General features: G+C 33.9%; 1 protein-coding gene and 1 long non-coding RNA gene across 6 annotated transcripts in view; one reads left to right on the forward strand and one right to left on the reverse strand.

Moving 5' to 3' along the window:
* The window catches only part of LOC145286305 (uncharacterized), a 51,697-nt gene extending 48,663 nt beyond the window's left edge, over positions 1-3,034 (reverse strand). Inside the window, exon 1 of the long non-coding RNA XR_013869138.1 lies at positions 2,639-3,034. This is a non-coding gene — a long non-coding RNA (uncharacterized LOC145286305). The remainder of the gene's footprint in view (positions 1-2,638) is intronic.
* Positions 1-24,649, forward strand: part of LOC145286068 (solute carrier family 66 member 2-like) — a 216,274-nt gene that overhangs the window by 12,755 nt on the left and 178,870 nt on the right. Inside the window, exon 1 of one of the 5 annotated variants that reach the window (XM_080134857.1) lies at positions 1,543-1,907. The exons of 1 other annotated variant lie outside the window; for it this stretch is intronic. Coding sequence is in view for 2 of the 4 variants with exons in the window: in XM_080134777.1 (XP_079990903.1) it covers positions 2,283-2,297 (15 nt within the window). In the remaining 2 variants the exon portion in view is untranslated. Of the gene's footprint in view, positions 1-1,542; positions 1,908-1,969; positions 2,298-24,649 lie in introns of those variants that run through there. 3 more of the 5 variants (XM_080135094.1, XM_080134777.1, XM_080135018.1) reach the window with 3 other exon arrangements.

Here is a 24,649-nt window from a genome sequence, read left to right on the forward strand (position 1 = left end):
AAAATGTTTGGATCATTCTACCACTCCAGTAAGTATCTCACTGCTGATGCAATCCTTTATTTGTATAAGAGCCAAGTACATTCTAAAATGGAGTACTGTTGCCACATCTGGACAGCAATTGATCAGTGAATCTATCCTGCCTTGATAAGAGTTCAAAACTGGCTTTGAAGTCTAGTAGGTGATGCCCACTTCTCTTCCCTGCAACCCCTTTCCCACAGAAAACACGTTGTGAGCCTGTATCTGCTCTGTTGTTATTTTCATGGCAAGTGCTCGTTTGAAATCTGTGGTCCCTCCTTGCCAAACTTTCACAGCCACTGTCAACAATTCTTCTCGCTCTCTATTTGTGCTTAAATCTAAACACAAATTCCATGGACAAAGCTTCTTTCCTAGAACTGCCGGCCTTTGGAACACTGTTCCACTGACCTGCTTCCCAAGTTGAATACAACATGGTAGTTTTCAAGTTCAATGTAAACAAATTCTTGTTGAGCCGTCTCCTTAAATAATGCAAATTCTACCCAATCTACAGCATTAATGATTACTACACTACCACATTAAATTCATTAACCCTTATCCTCGAGTAACCTTTGAGTCTTAATAAGCAGTGAATCCTTTGTAAAAAATCAAGAATTTAAAACGGGGAGGGGGTCTGTTTTGTAAATGAATTTAAAGTAAAATTATACTCCATTTCTGGGCTTTAGCGATTTAGAGAAATTAACTATTTTTTTTTCCTATGAGAGATAAGTTCCATGCGTTTTTTTGTTTTTTTTTTAATGGGGTTACTTTTTTTAGGCGATTACATGTGGTTTTACAATCTTGCCATTCTAAATTAGGGTTCGTAGTAAATATTTTTAGTCATCTGGTCTTAAACAGAACGCCTAGGAAATTAATTATTTTACGTTAAACGTATATACGAAACTGGATGCCCCACTTTAAATTTTATTTTCTTCTTGGCTAGCTTTTTTCTTTTTAAGTGTGTTTACACGTAATCGTCTAAAATAAAAGTAGAATTTCATGTTGGTACTTGAGTACATACGGATCGTGCTGAAATAATAACGTTATTATTTAGAAACCTATGGATTTTAAAAAATTATTCTGTACTTTCACCTAACAATTTAAGGTGCTTGTTTCTATTTACAATGCCTCCCCACGGCACAGAGTTAGACACCAGGGTCGTTGAAGCCAAAACGACAGTACTTACTTAATTGTCATGTCGAAAATAGTAATATATCCAGAAGTTATGAAGTAGAACAACTACTATTGTGTTTTTAGTAAAAAAAAAAAAAAAAAAAATCGCATTGTCGCCTATATTCGCATCTATGGAAAATGCCATTTTCCCCCCAATAAATTTCCTTTAAAATTACGGGTTTGTTTTACTTAATACACAGATTTGGAAAAGTTGTCATATATATATATATATATATATATATATATATATATATATATATATATATATATATATATATAATACATTTTCTACTCGATGAATTTTCGTAGTTTTTGAATATATAACTATTTTCGACATGAGAGTTAAGTAAGCATTGTTGTTTTTGCTCAAAACAACATATTTAAAAAAAAAACGCTATCGACTATCTTTACAAGTACCCAATTTAATAAACCAGATATCGTAAAACTTGAATTAAACTTGAAAATCCTATTTAAAAAATAGCACGGTCCGTATTATGCATACTTGAGCTTTATTATTCGGATTATTGAGTTAACTGAGGGTGTAAATCGATAAATTTACATAAAAAAAAAGATAAAAAATTTAAAGCTAATGACTGGATTCGAACGTCTAAAGCTGGCTGTACGTTGCAAATCATTCCCGAGGAATATTGTTTCGTTCAGTTCGATCGGATTAGCTAATACAATATGGATAATATATCTCATGTCTCGTCTGAATAAATAAGGTATATTCTTTGGTATTATCTTAATATACATTATAACGATATCTTTTAAATATTTCTTTTGTGTGTAATTTTTTGTTTTCTTGTGTTTTATTTTCATTTGCTTCAATGTTGACACGTGTTTGCCAAAATGCCTTTTTATGTCGACCGACCTGAATTTCAATTTGAGATTTCATTTGAAATTTACAACTTTTTACATCCATGGTTTTAACCATTAGTTCAAACAAAAGAGGAAAATCGATTTTTTTCCCCTCGTTTTAATTTAATTTACGATTTCAATTAGTAATCAATTGAATCGAAAAATGATTTGGACTTTGGAATCGAATTGCAATAAATTCACCAAAATGAGCAAAACGGACTTAAAAAAAAAGTCTACGGATGACAGAATTTAAGGTAAAGATATTGCGTTTTAAATGTCTTGATTTTTCTTAGTTAATTTGGTAGTTTCAATTTCATTTTTTTTTTTTAAATCCGGTATACCAAAAATCGAATTGCTTTTTTTTTTTTATACGGTATTTGCTAGAATTATTTGTAAAAGTAGATTTAGAACGAACGTGAATTGGCACTAAACATGTCCCATAAAATACACGATTACTTTAAAAACAAACATTTAACAAAGAAAGCATTAATTATTATTATTATTACTACTACTAATGACCGGATATTATTGTTAATAATAATGATAAAGGCGTTTAGAATACGGATTGTGCTGAAATAATAACGTTATTACTTACATTCTTAATATGAGGAGGGGAGTGCGTTTTGTAACCCATCTGTGCTTTCACCTAACAAGTTAAGAAACAGATGCCGTAAAAATTTAATTCAACTAAAAAAAAATCCTAATAAAAGCACGGTTCGTATTCTGTATAACTACAAAAGTAGTAATAATAATAATAATGGCTAATCTAATCACTAATTCTTTTTGTAAGTTTCTTATCATTCACTTGGTTTTGTGTACGTTTTCAGCGTCCCAGTTTTTTTGTTTTTAAGTCAATTTTATACTTTTTATTATTTTTTAAATTTGTAATTGAATCTTAAACGCGATGTAATTTTAAAACTACAAATTGAATTATTGTATAAAATTGACTTAAAAACAAAAACTGGGACGCTGAAAACGTACACAAAACCAAGTGAATGATAAGAAACTTACAAAAAGAATTAGTGATTTTAGCCATCATTATTATTATTACTACTTTTGTAGTTATACAGAATACGAACCGTGCTTTTATTAGGATAGGATTTTCATGTTAAATTCAATTTTTGCGATATCTTTTTGTTTGTTAGATGAAAGGACAAAATAGTTAACAAACACCCTCCCCTCCTCGTGTTAAGAATGGGTTTGTAAACATTAAACGATATTTCAGCATGGTTCGTATTCTACCTAAGTACGAAAAATATTCATAAATCAATGGTAACTTTTTACGACGTGACCCAAGCGTATTATAAACACCCCAATCTCCCCATGTTAAGAACGGCTTTCGGAATAACCCCCCACCCACCTGGAAAGCCGGTCTTAACGTGGGGAAATTTTTTTGGGGGGAGGGTATTCCGAAAGCTGTTCTTAATATGGGTCGTTGGGGGTGTTTATACTACGCTCTGGGGGAGGTCGTAAATTTAAAGTAGATTCTTTTATTAACTTCATTTTTAACAAGCTCCAAATTTTTTTTGTCCTTTCTCTGTACCCGTGACAAGCTTCTTTTTATTAATATTAAAATTCTAGCGATTCAGAAGCATAGGCGACTGTAAGTGCGACCATACCGGTGTTAGATGAAAACCTAGCTTCGATGTAAAAATGTTCCGATTACCAAACCGGATTTCCTGCTTTGGGTAAAAATAAATGAGCAAATTGACACGAAAGAAAATATCCTAAATTTTTAACACGTTTTTATTTATATACATATATTTTTAATATATTTTACAGATTTATTTTGGCAAATGTTTACTTTAAGCGAAAGAGGCAGAAAAAAATAACTGGAGGGGACATTTATAGGGATCACACCGTTACCAAGGTTACCGTTAAGACATGATTAAAGGGTTTCATTATTTATTTTATTTTTCACTTAATGTTAAAACAATTACTAAAGTTAATAGTATTTTATTTTTAACCAATACAAAACTTTATAAAATTTTTAAATAACTGTTTTATTTTAAACAAAAAAGAAATTTAAATTAACTAATTTTATTTGTAAACAATGCCGTAAAACAAACGATTAACATTTAAAAGAAAAAAAGTTAAAAAGTAGATTCTTCAGAATGGAATGATATTTTTTCTTTAATTCTGCCAAAACGGTTTTTAAAAATCTATATTTCATTGAAGACATACTAAAATATATTTATCAATAAATTATTATTTTTAATTTTAAAAATGTGGAAATATTAAAAAAAAAAAAAAAAAAAAAAAAAACTAATTGTAAAATTCATGAATACTTCAATTAGGATATGTAAAAATAATACTTATTTTAAATTTATTTTAACATTATTTAAAAATGTTCGGTAAATATAAGCATACACTACAACAACGCCGACCACTTTTTTTTTTTTTTTTTTTTTTAGAGGTAATCAAGGTCGCTGACAACGAATCTGATAATCAAACCCATCGCAAATTTACCGTTTGAACCCAGGGACTATTTCCCGTCATTTTACAGCTTCCGTTTACGCTACGCGCGCGGTAACATAAACAACGGTTCAATTATAGAACTTGTGTGACTTAACAGGTGCTTCTGTAGTTTAATTAACCGTTTTTCCGTAAGTAACGCGTCATTGCTTGGTTTAAAATCAGCTTCAAGATTTACGGCCAGGTGTGATGCTTTCTGCCTAATGACGTGATCGGCGTCGGTAGCTCCACGAGCGCGTGCTTGCGTAAACCATTGTGTAATGTGTAAGCGCTTTGTTAACGTCCTTGTGCACGACTGCACGGATTGGCGCTTTCGTTTGCGATTAGTGTTTCCGTTCATTTGCATGCAAGATCTGAGATCGTCTTTCTTGAGAATTTTGCTGCTGTTGAATAACTGATTCCGCAGTGACCAGTTTGATTTTATTCACTTCGACATCGTTGATGATGAGCTCCAACTGTTCAGAAATGCTTAGTTTTTTGTTGAGACGCCGACATTACTAATCACAATGATCGTAAGCAAACGGTTTTCAGTGGCAAAATTAACAAACTTCTGACTCAACAGAAGAGTGGGTAAAATGAAAGTGCTGTCTAGATAAATGCAATGACAAGCAAAGTCAGCAAAAAAAAGTGGGCAGCAGCACCTTTAGACACACAAAGCAAAATCATAAGGTAGCGGATGTCCCCTACAGACACAAACTGGACACACCTTGTCTCTAGACTGGTTAAGATTTAGCAGTGTCAGAAATTTCGTGAAAATAGTGAATAATTCCACCCCATCTTTCCAAGCTTATAACTCCTCGAAAAATGTAATTCAAGCCCTAATTTTTTTTTTCAATTAAAGGAGTAAGGACCAAGGTTTTATTTAAAAAAAAAACAAAACAAAACAATGTGTTTTTTTTTTTTTAAAAAGGTTTTAAACTTCGGACTTTACAGGTAAATTTCTAAAAAACTGATTTTTTTTTTTTGTTTTAAATTTGAATATATTATTTATTGACCTTTTCTCTTCAATTTGTGATATATAAACCTATTAAACATAAATTAATTATTTACTTTTTAATAGACATTTCAAAATGAGAGGCGTAAATTATTCGACCCCCTATCTTTCTAAGCTTATAACTCCTCGAAAAATGTAATTCAAGCCCTAATTTTTTTTTCAATTAAAGGAGCAAGGACCAAGGTTTCATTAAAAAAAAAAAAAAAAAGACAAAAAGAAAAAATGTGTTCTTATAAAATAAGGTTTTAAACTTCGGACTTTACAGGTAAATTTCTAAAAAACTGATTTTTTTTTTTGTTTTAAATTTGAATATATTATTTATTGACCTTTTCTCTTCAATTTGTGATATATAAACCTATTAAACATAAATTAATTATTTACTTTTTAATAGACATTTCAAAATGGGGGGGGCGTGAAAATGGGGGGGGCGTGAAAATGGGGGGGCGTTAATTTAAAAAAAACGTTTGTCTAAAATATTATATTCGGTTTATTGGAAAGAACATAAAATTTCACATTGACCCTGAAAATATCGTAAAAATAGAATCAATAGAAAAATTTTGATAGATTTTTAAAATTTAAAAATTTAAAAATATTGAGTTTAAAAATTGAAAAATATTGAGTTCGGAAAATTCATTACTGTTTTAAAAAAAAAAATAAAAATATTTTTATTACTTTTAAAACAACTGTAATAGTTTATTTTGGAAGTATAATCCATAAAGAAAATAAATAACCCACTTTTAACAGAGAAATTACGAGATTTTTATATTGTATTCGCAGTTTCGTGTTAGGGGTGTCAAAAATTCCTACAAAAATTCTGATACTGCTAGTTAAGATTGTCATTGAACTTCACTCTCTCTAACTCACCTCTGTTTGACTTATTTACGACATTACACTGTCACTCAAAACGAACTCTCTTATATCAGGAAAGACGAGATTCAAGAAAATATCCTGTATCCGGGTCTCTTGTAGTAGGGTCTAATTTATATACATTAACAGGCTCTGATTTGGAACCAGAGACCATCTCTTATATCCGGATTACACTGTGTGGGGGGGTACCACTTGTTATGGAGTCAGTCCCGGAAATAGAAGCAGTTTGGGATATAAAAATCATGGAGTAACGAAGAACCGTCCCAGTGCAAGTAAAAACTGGTGTAAAGTAAAAATCTCACATTGTCCTAAAAATGCTCCGCCATTAGACCACGACGAGACCGGTTTGTATGTTTTAGTTAAAAATAATAATGGAAAAGTTTTGTTCAGATTTTTATTTTTAGAAACTATATTTTACAAAAATAAGTAGTACTTCATTATTTTTTTGCATATTTAGCATAAGCTTAAATATTGATTAATTTCTGTATAATATTATGGAAGTGTGGAAAGCTTATTTAGGTCCGCCCAAATATTTGTTACTAGTAGGGCGCTCGGCATTGCCTGGTGGTAAAATATGCTTCAGTATATTTTAATTTATGCAGATTTCGTGTTTATTATAGAGCCAATTCTCTATTAATTATTATATTGTACCCAATATGTAGTAGATTTCAAAAGTAAAAAAAAAAACAAAAAAACTTGGTATCATCAGCTAGAATCGAAACGGACATTTAGCGCTCCAACTTTAGTCATTACTGTTTGAGCTGTCGTCAGATGGATAAGAAATAGTTAAAAAGGAACTGACTTTAACATAAATGTATATTTGCACACGCGTAAAGAGCACTTAAGTCGACTTATGCCTGTCAAGTTCCAATTCTGACTCCCTTAGCAGCTATTTTTACATATATAAACGGCCCACAAAAAATGCAATCATTTGACTCGCCTTGCTCTTCTCTGCGATCCTGTGTCTTAAAGGAGATGCAGTTTGAAAAAAAAATGGAAACATAGTAAGTTTTATAAATTAAACTTTGACAATGAATTTTAAATTGTAATTTAATTTAGAAACTAATCGTTATAAATTTTTTTTTTTTTTTTTAACTTCGTAAAAATGACGTGATAAATTTTAATCAATCGATTCATTTTGCCAAAATTTTTTTTTTTTTTTTTTTTTTTAAGGTAGAAATATTCAGTTAATATTTTTAAATTTGATTTTTGGGCATTTTGCAGTATAAACGAGATGAAAAAGTTGTCAAGTAACAAATACATACCAAATAAATATTAGAAAAGACAAGATAAGATTTTTTTTGTGTTTAATGTATTTTAAAGCGTTTTAAATGTTTGAAGCACAAGTAATGGTGAGCCTTAATTAGAACAAAAAAAAAATGACCCACATAGGACTGTCCTCTTTGGAGTCTCGATAATCGCTCAAAAGTCAGAAGTTAAACAAAATAATGGTGGAAACGCATCCCAAAGACTAGGCACGTGTTTCTGTATTTGAGTTTTTCTTTGTTTGGTTGTCTTCTACTTCTTCCCTCTCTCTTTCTTATGAAACTAGCGGCACACTGGGATTTGCTTGACTGTGAACCAAAAAGTTACCCACTAAAGAAAATTTGGTCTTTTATGATCCCGTCGCGCACACGTCTGCAAATGAGTACAAACCTCACTTTCGATCCACACGCGCACACACACACACACACACACACACACACAGTTCCATTTCTGTGTCTACCACCATGCCGTTCACCTCGTCATGCATTGTCTACATTCTTGATCCCTGATAACAGTATGCACAACATTGCACTAATAATCTCTGGCGTGTGCTTCATCGCATGGATGGTTGTGAGGTTTCTTCATTTTCTGTTGTCTGTTAGCCAGTGTCATCTGAAGTCCCTTCGTCTGCTCTGCCAAATGAGATGGCATTTGTCTGGGGTTGCACGTGTTGGGCACTGTCGTAAATAAGTTTGCCAGCTGATCACCTGTTACCGTCCCTTCCTGGAACTGGGACATATATTAATAACGAGGCAGCTTGACCCAAAATGGGTCGCCCAGATGGTACTGGTTTTGTGCTGAGGCCAGTGACGTGGACACTGGATCAATATTCCTTATCCTAACTTCATATCTGTATATCACATTAGCAGGCGCAGTCAATGTCGTACTTGGGTACAATGTTATACTAATGCACTGCTTCCTTAACAGCAACTCTTTCTAGCTGCAATCTGTTTAATACAGTGGTGACATTGTAATTGCCTGCTAGCACATCAAGACCACAGGTGCACTCCTCAGCTGGTGGAAAACTCCCTGAATTCTCCACTAATGAACACAGTATCATTGTAAGTAAGAAATTCTTGTGGTGGGCTGTCTTTTTTTGTGAATTCTGAAAAAGAATTTCTTTAAGTAAAAATTTCGTAAAATTCTACTCGTCAATAGAAACGATAAAAATGAGATTCTAAGTTTTATAAAACAATTACATGGAAGTTAAAAAAAAAAAAAAAAAAAAAAAAATGGCGGATGATGAGTTCAAAAGGGTAAACGTAGTACAATAAAAAAAACTGTACAAGTGATAAAATGAGTTTGCTGTTTTTTTTTTTTTTTTTTTTTTTTTAATAATGTTTAATGAACCATTTCAACTTGAAATCTATTTAGTACAATGCATGTAATCGGAAGAAAAACATGCTTGAAATGTGTAACTGTTACAAACAGCATGGTTTTCACAAAATGGAGTCTTATAAGATGCTAACATTTTTTTTTTTCTCAAAAAAAAAAAAAAATTAAATTAAAATGTCCTTTACCCTTTATTAGTCTTTAATGCTAAATTGATTTTAACTTGAAATAATATATAAAATAAAGGATGACAATTCAAAATTAAATAAAATGCTAGTGAATCATTGTCAGTAAGAAAAATCCCTCTTTAGGCCATGGCATTTCGAAGTCTAATCCTTATCATAAGAAAAAAAATTATTTCTTATATCTACACCACGTAGAGCTTTTTGTTTCTTGATAGGTTCGTATAAAATCTTTTATCTTTATCAGTTTGAGTTATCTATACTCCTATAAATTTTTTTTTTTTTTTTTTGTGTATTGATATTTATATTAAAACACCTTTTTTCTATTTATTTAAAAACAAAATACAACTTTGCTATATATGGGTTGTGAAATTGCATTCATTTGCAAAAGATCAGGCTTATTTGCATATTCTTCTAAACATTCATTTCAATTAATTCCCTATTAGTTTTTTCTATTTTCTTATGGGATAATCATCTTTAGTTAACTATTATGTGTAATTATATTCATGCAGATATTCTACATGATTTATACTTGCGTAATATTTGCATGAAAAGTTTATAGTAAACACAAACATATATATTTGTTTAAAAAAAATGTTGCCTGCCAAACTCCTCTGTCAGTTTTTGGCCTACAGACATAAAACTTTATAAGGTATTCAAACCCATGCAAAACTTTATATTTGGGTTTTAACCGGGGACAACCAGTGCAAAAGTGAAAATTAAAAAAAAAAAAAAAAAAAAATGGAATTTGGCAGATGACGGTCGAACGACGGCATTACGAATATGCATGCATAACATAAAAGCTATTGGTTCATATTTTAATTGCAGCAAACATGTCTTCACTAGCGAGGGGTACCCGGCGTTGCCCGGGTGTTTGGAGGTGTGTGTAGAAACTCCGGGGGTGGGGTGGGGGGTTTAAAAAAAAAAAAGTAAGTATGAGGATCGAACCCGAACCGTTGAGGCAAAGTTGTAAATTAAAGTGTGAAAAAAAAAAAACATGTGACGTTAACCATTGCCCCACCGCAAGATGCTAACGGAAACACGTTTGAATTTATTTAATTACTTGGATTCGGCAGGTACCCGTTTTAATGAGTTAATGAGGTCAAGTTTGATTGTTATAGGAAAAAGACTAGCCCACATGCGGCGAGCGACAAATGTTGAATATTTATCTTCCCGAAATCGAGCAAATTAAATAGACAGGCGAGCTTTGTTGTTAACTGTGAGATATTATGATTTATATGTGATATAAAAAGTTTTAAAAAGTTGTGAACCGACCAACCGCTTCTCTGAAAAAGTCTTTTGTAGACATACAGAAAAAGCGAACACACACACACACATACATACATACATACATACATACATACATTTTCGCTTTTATATTTATAGAAAGAATAGATAGAAGAAGATAGAAGATAACTCGGGCATTAGAAAAGAAAAAAGTAAATCATAAGCTGAACGTTTCAGTTTCGATTCTCGTTAGTGGCGCATGAGTTATTTTTTTTATTTTTTTTTAACTTTTTTAAATCATTACTATATATCGGGTCCAATATAATAATAAAAAAAAAAATATATGAAATCTGCATTAATCAAAATATATTTAAGCGTATTTTACGATCAGACAATGCCAGGCGACCTGCTAATATAAAAGAACTTTGTGTAAGAGTTTGTTTCCTATGGACTTAAAAACGGCTGGGGCGATTTATTTACTTTTTTTTTTTTTTTTCTTTTTTTGTTTGTTTCTTTTAAATTTCACACAAATGCACTTTCTATATATATAAGTGAATGTGTCTGTGTACATTTCCCTACGCAATAACTTTGTCAAGTTTTAGTCTGCAAACTCGAAATTTGATATACAGGATACTGAAATTTGGGAAAATCGATGTGATCGGTTTTTGGCCAGAAATTTGGCGATCAAGGGGTCAAAGTTCAATGATTTGACCTTTGAGAACTCTACCAAACTCCTCCGACAATTTTGGGGCTATGCACTTGAAATTTTAGATATAGGTTCCTTGGACATGGATCTAACTTAATAACTTGATTTGAGCCCAAAACAATAAATTTTAAGGGGTCATAATAGGGGTCAAAGTTTTAAAAAAATTGACCTCTGCGGTCTCTTCCAAATTACTCTGACAATTTCTGGTCTAAATATTTGAAATTTTACATAAAGGGTATTCAGAGATAGGGCAAGCTTTTTCATCAGGTTAGTTATCAATAGATAAATGTATGTATGTCTGTTTGCATGTCTGCCTTAAACTTTCAATAGAGGCGACGGATTTTACCGAGATCAGTATCGTTTTAAAGTTCGACCTTTCATACGACGCATATCGAAAAATTGGCTAAAAACATTAATATCTTCCCCTTCAACTGGGCACTTTTCTACAGGAGGGGGGGGGTCACTTTTTTCGCCGATATTTTTTAAAGTTATCCTCTCCTTTAGATTGTCTAGCCTTAATTTTAAAAAATGTCAATTCCGGTTTGGCGGTGGTCGTAACAGCATAAACGTTAGGTTTTACCCCGTTCTTTTCCTCCTTTGTGGTACGGGTTTGAGCCTGCCTTCCTACTACCACTTTTATTTTTTATTTTTTGCTCAACATACACATCCAAATACCCAGGCAAGGCCGGGCTGAAATGCTAGTGTGTGTGTGTGTGTGTGTGTGTGTGTGTGTGTGTGTGTGTGTGTGTGTGTGTGTGTGTGTGTGTGTGTGTGATATATATATATATATATATCTATATATAAGTGAACGTGTGTGTCTGTGTACATTTCCCTACGCAATAACTCTGACAAGTTTAAGTATACAGACTCGAAATTTTTATGTATAGGGTACTGAGATTTGGGAAAATCTACGTGATCGGTTTTCGGACAGAAATTTGGTTGTTAAGGGGTCAAAGTTCAATGATTTGTACCTTTTGAGAACTCTACCAAACTCCTTCGACAATTTTGGGTCCAAACACTTGAAATTTTAGATAAAGGTTCCTTGGACATGGATCTAACTTAATAACTTGATTTGAGCCCAAAATAATAAAAAGTTAAAAGTCAAAGTTAAAAAAATTGACTTTTTTTTGCTCCGCATACACCTCCAAACACCCGGCACTGCCGTGTGTGTGTGTGTGTGTGTGTGTGTGTGTGTGTGTGTGTGTGTGTGTGTGTGTGTGTGTGTGTGTGACTGACTGACTGACTGACACAGTGACAGAATGCATAAAGGAAGACCTATTTTCTGCAATTTAACCATACACTTACAGGACGCACTAATTTCATCTCTACCCTCAAAAACCACTTCAGTCTTTCTGAAATTATGTTTATCAACAGAGATTCCTGAAAGCAATGAGGAAAGATGCTCCCTTTGTCTCTGGATGTGCAAGCATTGACTATCTTCACCTGAAGATGTGCTGACAGACTTTTAGCATTCCTAAGAACTTTCTACTTTTTTCCACATTTGGACACTGTCCAACTTTCTTCCACATAATTGAGAAAACTCTTTTGTTTGCTGCAACAGTTTTCATTACATGCATAATAATCACAAGCAGTTGGACTTAACATTCATTGATAAGAACCAACTCTTATAAATGACTAGCGAGGTTGCCCAGCATTGCGCGGATGTTTAGAGAGAGAGAGAAAAAAAAGTTAGTAAATAAGCAGGCGGGCTTGAACCTGTGACGCGAAGGTTGAAAAGAAAGTGAAAGAAAAGCTGAGATCTTACCGCTACACTACGAGGTGAGAGGAAGTGAAAAGCATTCAAGTTTAGCGATTAAAATATTGACTTGGAGAAATGAGTTCACACACGCACAGAAATAAAGGTTGGCTGCAGGCCAGTTTCTGCTGTCTTTTGCTTCCCCACGATTATGGGGAAAACCAGCTCCCCCTAAAAAGGGGGAAGCTCTCCAAATGAATTGCAGTTGTTAGATATGAAGGGTTTTCTCCACATTGATCAAAGCTGATTGCCTTCAAAATGTCTCAGACACGAAGGCCAGGCAAGTCAGTTTGCTTCGATTAGTTTCACTTTGTTCGTCTTTTTCGTACACGAAAGAAGGGAATTTTATAAAAGTTGATCAAAACAAATGTAGAGACGACGTCTGTTCGCAAATCATAGATATTATGATCTAGGGAGTATATAAAAAGTTGTAACCCTTTCGAGACCCCCCCTCCTCTGAAAAAAAAAGCCTTTCTTGGATATACAAATACGCACGCAGCCATTTTGCCTTTTATATACATAGATGATCCCTCCCCTCCCTCATCATAAAAAAATAAAGGGTAGCACATTACCTACCTTAGAGTTTGCCCAACTAGTTATAGGTTCTGTCATGATTTCTCCATTGCTTATGACCTCACTCAGATTGTTCAGGAACCCACCCGCGTGCCCGACAATGACGGCCAGCATGCGAGTCTACTAGACCTTTTTCTCACAACTTGCCCTGGACTATGTTCAGTTTCTGTTTTGTCTCCTCTTCGATCTTCCGACCACTCTGCTGTATCAATTAAGATAAAAATGAAATATAAGTCCTCGGACTTACCTCTCCATCGTACAGTATATCGATACACTATGGCTTCCGTACATTTATATCAGAACTACCTCTGTGTTTAAAAAGGATGTCCTCTATAGTATCGACCTGACGGAATGGTTAATTGTAGGTATAGACCATTTCATACCCTTAAAAGTTTCAGAAAAAACCTAACAGCCAGCCATGGTTCTCTCCAGAATGTGCTGCTGCCATTGCGCACAGAAATCACTTTTCCACTGCTTCCAACGTAATAGATGTATGGAAACTAAAGCCGCTTTTAGGACTGCCAGCAACCATTGTAATAAAGAACGCAAGAGAGTTGTATGCTCAGTCCGTCAAGTCCAAAGTAGCTGAGCAGCGGCCTGGTTCCCACCAGTTTTGGCAAATAGCAAGCAGAATCCTGAACAGAAGCATATGCTCTATCCCAACTATCATCAATGGACCTTCTTAGTGACCCATTATATGGTTTCCGTTCTGCTAGATCTACAGCAGATGTGCTTACAGTTATATCTCGTAGGATTAGCGAATCTCTCGACGGAGGTAACCTTTCTAGGGCAATTACTCTTGACATATCTAAGGCCTTTGATAGGGTATGGCATAAAGGTTTACTTCACAAGATCTCCAGCTATGGTATAGCTGGAAATGTCTTAATTATTAAATCATTTCTTTCTGATAGGTTCAGAAGAGTAGTGGTTGATGGGCAGAAATCAGAAGCTCACTGTATTAATGCTGGAGTCCCTCAGGGGTCCATCGTGGGCCCAACTCTTTTCCTGATCTACATTAATGATCTTCCAAATCACATCCTTACATCATTTGTAGACATTTATGTTGATGACACTACCATCTATGGTAGCACATCTAAGTCGGTAAACGACCAAGTTCTCTCCGATTCTCTCTCCTCTAATCTTGTACAATGGGGAAAGGAGTGGCTGGTTATTTTTAAGGTGACTGGTTAATTTTGATGCATCTAAAACCAAGCTTCTCTCTTTACACCATCAACGCTCTGATCTCCATCTGGCATCAGTTGAAATGAATGGCTCTCGTCTTGAGGAGGCCTCAAGTTTTGACAAGCTTCTGGGCTTGACTTTTACTCCTGATCTTAAATGGAAGCGGTACATTAAATCTGTTGCCAAGGCCGCTGGAAAAATATTGGGCTCCTTCTATCGATCCAGTAGATATCTTACTGCTGATGCAATTCTCTATGTAAGAACCAGGTATGTCCAAGGATGGAATACTGTTGCCACATCTGGGCAGGAGCTGCTAGAAAAGACTTGTCCTGCCTTGATAGAGTTCAAAATAGACTTTGTAGCCCCGTAGGAGATATCCTTTTCTCTTCCCTGCAACATCTATCTCACAGAAGAGATGTTGCGAGTTTGTCTCTGCTGTATCGTTATTTTCATGGAAAGTGTTTGACTGAGTTTTAGTCTATGGTTCCCTCCTCGCCAAACTTTCACAAGAAACACTCGTCTAGTTGCAAACACTATCAATAATTCCCCCACTCTTTATCTGTACCTAAACATAGATTCCATGAACAAAGCTTTTTTCTTAGAACTGCACGCCTGTGGAATTGTCTTCTGTTTTCCTGCTTTCCGGCTGACTACAATATGGTTGTCTTCAAGTCTAACGTAAACAAGTTCTTGATGAGCCGTCCCACTTAGCAAATTTATCGAATTTCCATTACTAACGCTTACTATATTGTCCAATTTCTACTGTACACTCTTTAACCCTTATCCTCGAGTGGGGTCTTGGCCTTGATAAGTGGTGATGTCTATGTAAAAAAACCAAAAAAAAAAACCAGCTTTGCAAAGCAATGACAATTGCACATATTATTTTTGTGCATTCAATGCGTCATTGATGTCAGTTGCTAAAGTCTTGGTAACTGATCCCCCTCTCCTTAGTTCCACTTATGAAATCATCAAGTGAAATGTTCTGCTCCGAACATCACTCAGCAGAAAAACGTTTCTAAGTGTTGGCTCATGATAAGCTTTTGAGGGATTGCATGCCGAGCAAATTGCTCCTCAGAATAAGAGCTTATAGAAGAGGCTTCAACTGATAGTGTTCTCATAAAGCAGCTTTGCTTTTTAAGACTGCTGCATGAATTCAAACCAATTCTGGCACTTATGGTGGAGAGGAGCTCTGTCAACATAGTAGCTTCGTCGGCAGATAAAGTGATGAGTTTCATAAAGAGATATAGATTAGTAATTGTTACTGGTGTAAATTGGGTAGAATTTGATTATTTATGGGGACGGCTCAACAAGAACTTGTTTACATTGGATTTAAAGGCCAACCGGAGAGTAGGCCAGCGGAACAGTGTTCCATAGGCAGACAGTTCTAGAAAAGAAGCTATGTTCATGGAATCTGCGTTTAGATTTAGGCACAGATACAGAGTAGGGAAAATTGTTGATAGTGGTTATAGATAGTTGAATGTATTTTGGGAAAGTTTGGCGAGGAAAAATCATGGATTTGAGCTCAGACGAGCACTTTCTATGAACGCATCCCTGTGTATCCTTCAGAAATCAAAGGTGCACATGCATATTCATGCACTTCTTGGAACAGTCATCACTCTAGATGTTTGGTTTAACCATATTCATATAGATCTGATTGGACCTTGGCTGGTCAGTCAGGGATTTAAAGATCTGATCTTTAAAGGCCAGTTTACATGGTGGTCTAAAGCCATTCTTTGAATGACATTTTGTCTGAATTCGTAGTGCGATCCCTAATATCGAGCTAGGTATCACATTGTGGAGTTTCTACTAGTATTATCATAGACCATGGAAGACAGAATCGCATTCCTATTCCGGGAATTTTTCAGGATTTTAACGTATCCGTACATTATCTGTAAGTTATCATTCAGCTTCTAACGGGATGATAAAATGTATCTATCACTAGCTGAAAGCCACATTGTGTGTTTATCCTGACCAACAGCAATGGAATGAGAACTAACGTTAAAGTGTAGTACTTTATTTTTTCCTTACTCTGTCATGGTCATTGTAGACTTCGATAATTATCTTAATTCAAAGTGCCCTTTTGCAAGATGGATTTTTCCCCACGTTAAAATCCAACTTTTGCCTAACTCTCCCCTCGATTCCAGTATTTACCGATTTTACCAGATTTGTTTATTTTTAATTTTATATTCTGTATAAATTGTCGGTTTATTTTGAATTCCTAAGTTGTTCTTTCCGTTTATGTTTTGACTTCTTAAACAACTCTCTCTCTCTCTCTCTCTCTCTCTCAAATAAATTTGATTCTATACCTCCGTTCAGTCTCAAAAGGTAAAGGATACCGTCTGTAGGGCAGCTGCACGCGTAATTGTGAGGAAAGGGTTGCGCAATCCTCAAGCATACCTCTTCTGAATCGGTACTGCCACTGTCCAGGACAACTGGAAACCATGCTGAGATAAGTGGAGAGCATATACAGCACCTGGAAGTTCCAAATAGTCACCCATCTGGTACTGGCCAGGCTCCAGGCTCATATATATATATATATATATATGAGTGTGTGTGTGTACATTGTGTTAGTTAAACATGTTTTATATATTCATGTTCCTATTTATTTGCCTCCCATAAGGGCAAAGTTAGACACAAGGTCGATTTTTAATGTGGTGAAAATTCCCCCCCCAAAAAAGGGGGCAAAAATGCTTTAGTCTAAAAGAATTTCTTCACTAAACAAAGTACAAAAGAAGAAAAAGTATAAACGAGTCAAGAAACAGATTATTTAAGGAAACCTAAGTTGCTAACTCTGTCTTTTAACTCGAAAATGACAAACTTGAATTGTCTTCCATAACTTGTTAAGAAAGTTGGAGACTTTATTTTTCGATCTAATTTACATTTCGGCGTTTCACGTATACGATGAAATTAATTAATGTCAATTTATTCAATTGTTTAAAGATTAATTCCTCCTCATTTAAAAAGGTAGAATCTTTTTAAGATTGTGTGAATAATACCATGAAAAAAAAAAAAAAAAAAACCCGTCGGAAAGAAAACAATTAGAATGGCAGATCACTTTCGTATATAAATTTAACTTAAAATTATCCTCCATTTCCAGACCATTCTATTTTTTAGGGTTGTTAATCAATTCTTTTAACCCTATGTCCAAATGGTAAAGTTATAAAACCATGCGAAATCCCCCTTACCCCACCCTAAAAAATGCAACCAAAATATACCTCGTAGCAAAAAAAAAAAAAAAAAAAAAAAAAAATCAGCTGCTCTTAAACATGGGCAAGAATCTGATTATTTTACGTTATTTTTATATATGAAAGTGATCCCCCTACTCTGAATTCTAATATAATTTGTTGGATGGGGGGGGGGGTATTTCTACGAAGTTTTTAAGTGTTTTTACAAGTAATAGACTTTTTTCTTTTTTTTTTTTTTCAGAGGAATTTGAGTTTTTTTTTTTGTTGGTTTGTTTTTTTTTATTTAAATTTTTTTTTTTTTATATAGGTGTTCATTTAGCTGAGTGTTAATCTATAATAATTTACACAAATAACTTTATTTACTAGAATTTATCTTATTTTATTGTTCACGCGAAGATTTGTTTTTCGTGTTGAAATTGTTTTCGTTTCATTTTTTTTTTTTTTTAATCCCATTAATTTCCCTCTGTAATTTCAGCTATAATAAAATAAAGGCAGAAATATTTAATTCTGCGAATTAAAAAAAATATCTCAATTATTTAATGAAAATGCGATCCATATACAAATCAACCTCTATGGCTGCTCAATAAAAATTATGTAAGAAATTACAACCAAAAAATCGACTGCAAAAAATGAAACCCGGGTTCCTGAAATGAATGAAAGAAAAAGTATCCCAAAAATATAACGTAAATAATAATTTTCGTTTTCAGGAACGTTTTTAATATTGTTTTTTCCGTCTCGGCTGTTGTAACTCTTTACCGGATTTTATGGACCCAATGTGTGTATCAATGGGGACTTATCTATATAAGCACTGAAAATGCATATATTTGATGCAGTCCTCCCATCATACTACACGTGTTAGTAGTACATCTTTTACATGTAGTACGAGTAGCGACTTCGACTGCTTCAGTCTGTAGTATTTGCAAATACGTTGTTGAATGAATGAAACTGAAATCGATGAATGGAATCTTTTCTCAAATGGTTCTTTTTATATATTAGGTACAATAAACGTTGACTTATTTTAGATTGAAAAGAAATAAAAAGAAAACGAAAGTGTTTCTCGCGTGTTTGTGTGCTTCAATACATTACCTAAACTTGTAGTTCCTGTCTATTCGTTTGTTCAATGTTCATAAAGCACTCGTAGTGTTTAGGAGATCGACCTTCACAACCAATTATATTCTGAAACTACAGGGTATGTTTAACTGTAGTTCCTATTTACAATGTCTCCCCACGGGACAGTTAGACACCAGGGTCGTTTTTAATGTGGAGAAGAGGAACAAAAATAAAAATTCTCAGTCGTGAAGGATTTCTCTTCCACTGACAGAACAAGAAATTGAATTGCAGCATCTGAAGAACAGATACTACACTTTGATCTTAACCCGAAGGCCAGATTGGTTATGTTTTAACTGTAGTTAACAGGACAAAAAGGGGTAAAAAAAAAAAAAAAAAAAAAAGATGCAACAAATAATTGTGACCAAAAACGTTACTTTTCTATTTATCCGGATACGTTTTTTCTTTTTTCTTTTTTTTTGTTTCAAAAGGTCTTACTGTTCAGTTAAAATGAAAAATAAATTTAAGAAAAAAAAAAAACATGGCTGCCATAAGCATTGCACGAAGACTTGATAATCGCTCAAAGATCGAAAATTAAACAAAATATTGGTAGAAACATATTTAATAAAGGTCGTGTGAAATGTAATTTTCGACTTATGAATGATTATCAAGGGTCCTTGTGTGATGCTTTTTGTTGCCATTTTTAGTTGTTTTTTGGACACTGTTTTTGAATAACAACAAAAAGATAGTCTTACTTGCATCAGTGTGATATTTCGGGAAAATTACCTTCTTCAGATACGTGTTTGACTTTAGTTCAAACGTGCATGTTATGTTGGTTGTTGTAGACATGTCTCGCGTCTATCACAGTCCCCATATGCACGTTTGAACTAATGTTGAACGCTTATCTGAAGAAGGCAATTTTCCCGAAATATAAGATACAGAACTTTCATAAGTAAGAACACAATGCAATATCAAAATATGAGGGGGAAAAAAATATTTTGTATTAATAAAAAGTGAATCTGCATAGCTTGTTACATCATTGTCTTAATTTGCTTCAGTTTGTGTTGATCCGTTAGACCTCTGCATTGTATTGCCTTCTATGAAATAACTTTATATACACACTAAACAATGCTTTAAGCAAACTACATTAACCTTAAATAAAAATTAGCTAATCAAAATCAAGGTTTGATTTGTCAGCTTAAATGTTATTTGGATCAAATATTGAAAATCCGATCAAATTAATTTTTTGTATTAATAATGCCCATGATTTCAGCAAGAAAAGTTTTAAAGTCTCTGTGGCTGATTATTTGACCCTCTCTTTACCCCCCCCCCAAAAAAAAAAATATTTAAAAAATATTTAATTTTAATTTCATATCGTGGTGAATAATGCTTTATTTTATTTATTTTTTTAAATGAAAGTTTTAGCGAATGTCATAAGTTTTTTTTTTTTTTTTTTTTTTTTTAATTAAAAATTTAATGGTTGGGTTACTGTTGATCAAACAATAAATTTTCAGATCCTGAAAACATTTTTTCTTTTTCCAACTGACATGCTAATTTTATAGTTGAACGCCCAGTTTTATACAAGTTTAAGACCTATCATTATCTCCCTTGAATATATATATATATATATATATATATATATATGCACATCTGAATATTTTATTTCTGGGCATTTGTTTTATCTTCTATTTAAAAGTGAAGGCTGTTTATTTCGCAAAATTTATCTTATAAAATGTTTCATTCTAATCATTTTTACTTGTGGTCTGTGGCAGTATTTTCTTCAGAACACTGATTGAATTTCTTTCAGAAAATACCTTATCCATCTTGAATATTTTTCAGACGCAAACCATCTTTATTTTCTGCAACCATATTTGCTAGCGGCAACAAATTTCACTGCTAAATAGTAATATTAATACATTATTTTATTAATAAATAAGTTTAATAAAATGTTTTTCTATATTGAAAAGGGAGTATAAATAATTGGGTGGGATTAAGTTAAGCAACTTTGATCTTTAGGGACATCAACTTGTTAGAATATACTTTAAAAAATCCATGTGTACAAAGGCGAAACATTTTCATTATATCTAGATTTCAATTGAAAAAATTGTGCACTCAAATGAAACCAGCTTATTTGCCAATAATTGTTGAATGATATTCAAATAGTCCATCAATAATTATTCATAGTTTAAAACCCATATAGTGTTATGCATAAATACATGTTTTATTCCTTGTTTATTCTATGTATATCGATTTTTCTAATGTAGATCACATGCTATAGTAGAGGTTTTCATATTTGGTTGCTAGATCAAGTGATCTCTTTATGTAGATCACATTCAGCTGATAGATCTTATGTGGCAGCAAGATGACTTGTGACCGCATTCACCTGAGTTGGGTTGAGCTGTTTCCAAGAGAATTTGCCACATCATGAGTCAATGCAGTTCAGCTAGGTCTGCACGCTGCTGACTCCTCAGTATACTTCAGCTACTTGTAATTTCATCATTACAGACCGAAGACACGAGGGCTGGGCATAGCTTTCAATCAACTTTGATCACTGCAAGCCACGTCCTCAGTTGACAAACATTCTGCTTGTGCCATCTTGCAGCAGTGTTGGTGCTATTGCCTTGTGAATTGGATCAGTTGGTGAATGACAAAATACATGCCCAAACCATCAGTGTCTCCTAATAATAAATACTTCCTCCTCAAGTCTAGGAAGCTTGCATTATGCATTGATTGTGACGTTTGTGATGTGGTTGGAGATTTGAATCTTGAGAATGCGCATCAGCAAGATGGCAGTTATTTTTGTCAATAAGATTATGATTGGTAATCCGTTGGAATTCAAATGATTTGAACAAAGTGTCAGGTCATGTTATTCATTTAAAATCCAGCTGTTTTCTTTTTCATGGTTGTAAAAAAGCAACCGTGAAATTTTAATGAAAGATTTTAATGGTTATTTCATTACGTTTTAATGGAATAATCAAATAAATAGTGTTAATGCATTCATTCATTAATTTTACTTTCTGTGTAAAAACAAAATGATAATTTAAGTTTTAAAAACTACTTGCTCTTTCCATTTCATAAACGCATCACACATTTGGATTTCTAACAACTACGATTTCTTGGAACAAAATAAAAATTTTTTTTTGCCTAATAAGATATACCTAAAGAAGGTCCGAGGTTATATTAGCTGAAACGTTGTGATAATACTCAAGATGAGTACAGTAGTTCGAACAATCCAAATACATATCAATCCTCATCTCAGAAAGGCAGAAAAAAAATTTTTTTCAATTAAAAATGTTTTTGTATTTCTAAAATAAATATACAAATCAAAATAGAATTTTAAATGAATTCTCTTTCTGAACAAGATTAAATTTATAAAAGTATTTTTATGTTTTATTCACTTAAACGAATTGTGCAGATATAGAAACGGTTCACAGAATTGTAGGGAACGTAATGTTATTTACACTGTCAAATAATTGAATGTGACGTTAATTGCTTGTCATTCAATTAGAAGATTCAACAGTATCATTTTAGTGGAGTTCCTTTAATTTTAGTTGACAATGTCACTTTATGTTAGCTATCTGTGGTAGGTGGTAAATGCCACCATCATTGGATGTCTATAGTGCCATATTGAATTTAGTAGCCAGTACTCAAATGTCTGACTGATTTGAGCTAGAACTAAATAGCTAGAGATCAAAACCCAGAGATTTTGTATATAAACAGGTTGGGATGTTCTATTGTACTTAGATGGGCAAATCCATTCTCTGGTCTATAATTGGTTGCTAATCCATGATTAGCTATTTTAGTGTATAAATACTGTTTTCTTTAAGCAAAAGTTTAATTCTTCAGTTATTAATATAGTGGCAGTTTTCCCGTCTTGGATGGGCTTGGCCTTTTGGCCAAGATCAAATCTCACTCGTGTAGTATCATTAAAAAACGGCCTTGTGCCTAATTTGCTCAGTGGGGAAGCAAATAAAGTTATTAATATAGAAATAATCACTGTTCCAACGGGTGTAATTTTACAGTCACCACTTTTTAAGATTTGTCAGAATATTTTTCAAGCATGCAACTAAACGTGCATCATTTCATAAACTCCTCCTTGAAAAAAAAAACATCACATATTAAATCATTAATAAAAATCACAATCCTTTCTGCAATCCAACCATATTTGGTATAAATATCAGTTTATACCTGAATGTCTAATATGCGCTTGTGATAGTATTCACTTGAGGGTGGGTTGAGCCGACTCCAAGTGAATTCACTGCATCACAAATCAGGACAATTCAAGTCTGTCTGTTGCTGACTCCTCAGCATATCTCTATCATTCTGTCGTTGCACACTAAACATGTGAGGGCCGGTCATAGCTTCCAAGTTAGATTTGACCATTGCAGACCATGTCTTCAGTTGACCACTGCTCTTCTTGCACCATTCCAATAGTGGTGTTGGTACTATTGCCTTGTAAATCAGGTCAGTTGGTGTACGACAAATGGTGTGCCCAAACTATCAAAGCCTCCTGATAAAAAGTGCATACTTAATATTCTGCCATCTGGGACATGATCGGAGATATGAATCTTGATAATGTGCTGAAGATACCACCAACTGAAAACTGCTTTTCAATGTCTGCTACTCACAGGGGCCATGTTTCACATTCGTAGAGAAATATTGTGTGAACAAGGGCCCGGTAGATGCGACATTTGGTTGTTATCTGGATTTCTTTTCATGACCAAAGGTGATCATGGAGCTAACAGAAAGTAGAATAAGCCCTGTTGATTTGGATTGAGATATCTTTCCTCTACCAAATGGATGCAAAGATGGCACAGAGATATTTAAAATTATCAATCTCTTTGACTACTTCCTCATTAAGAGTTACAGTGACTCCATGTGGCAGAAGGATGTTGACTGAGAAAATCTTCATTTTTTGAGGTGTTAATTTTCATGTTGACTTGCAAAGCTGCACCATTGATACCATCAAGTACAGTTTGGCTATCTGCGTATGTCTTGCCTAATACTGCAATGTCGTCTGAAGTCTAGATCCTGTCCAACTTGTACACCTGGAATGCCAATTAGTACCTGCTTTAAGATATGGTGAATGATGTAATTGAAAAGAACTGGTAAAAGAACGCAACCTTGATGAATACCAAATCGGACATTAAAGAAATCAGAATCTTCATTGTAACAGCGGATCTTTATTCTGATATGTTCGTAGTAAGCTTTGATTAGGTTGAGCAGTTTCGTAGAGAACCGATCACACCATAATCTACCACAGGCATTAGCGATCAATGGAGTCAAATGCAGCTGCAAAATCAAATCAACAAAGCAAACAATGGATGACTTTTGATAGCACCAGCATTGCGCCAATACTCGGTGTAACATGAAAATTTGGTCAGTACAACCCTTTCCCTGGTAAAAGCTTCATTGGTTGAACCTAGTACGCTCATCATGCTCCTGCTGGAAGCGTCGATGGAGGATGATTACAAATATTTTCAATATAATATCAATTAGGCTAATCCCCCTGTAGTTGTTGCAGACTTGCCTGTTGCCTTTTTTGTTCCAGATGGAACAGAAAATTTGGAGCCAGTTTGCCATAGATTTTGGCTTGCACTTATAAATGTCAATCGGCAACCTATCTTCACCAGTAGTTTTGTTATTTTTCAGTTTCTTTATAACTTCTGCAATTTTGGTGACCGTAGGGACATGGCAATCGCATTCATAAGAAATCATGATTTCTTGATTGGGGGAAGGCTGTGTAGGTGGGTTGTGGTTTAATAGCTCCGCAAAGTGCTAATGTTAACGTTGGGATCTTTGTTCCAGATTTAT

Source organism: Euprymna scolopes, chromosome 1 (assembly GCF_053919585.1).
Source record: "Euprymna scolopes isolate OS-2025 chromosome 1, ASM5391958v1, whole genome shotgun sequence".
Taxonomy (NCBI): domain Eukaryota; kingdom Metazoa; phylum Mollusca; class Cephalopoda; order Sepiida; family Sepiolidae; genus Euprymna; species Euprymna scolopes.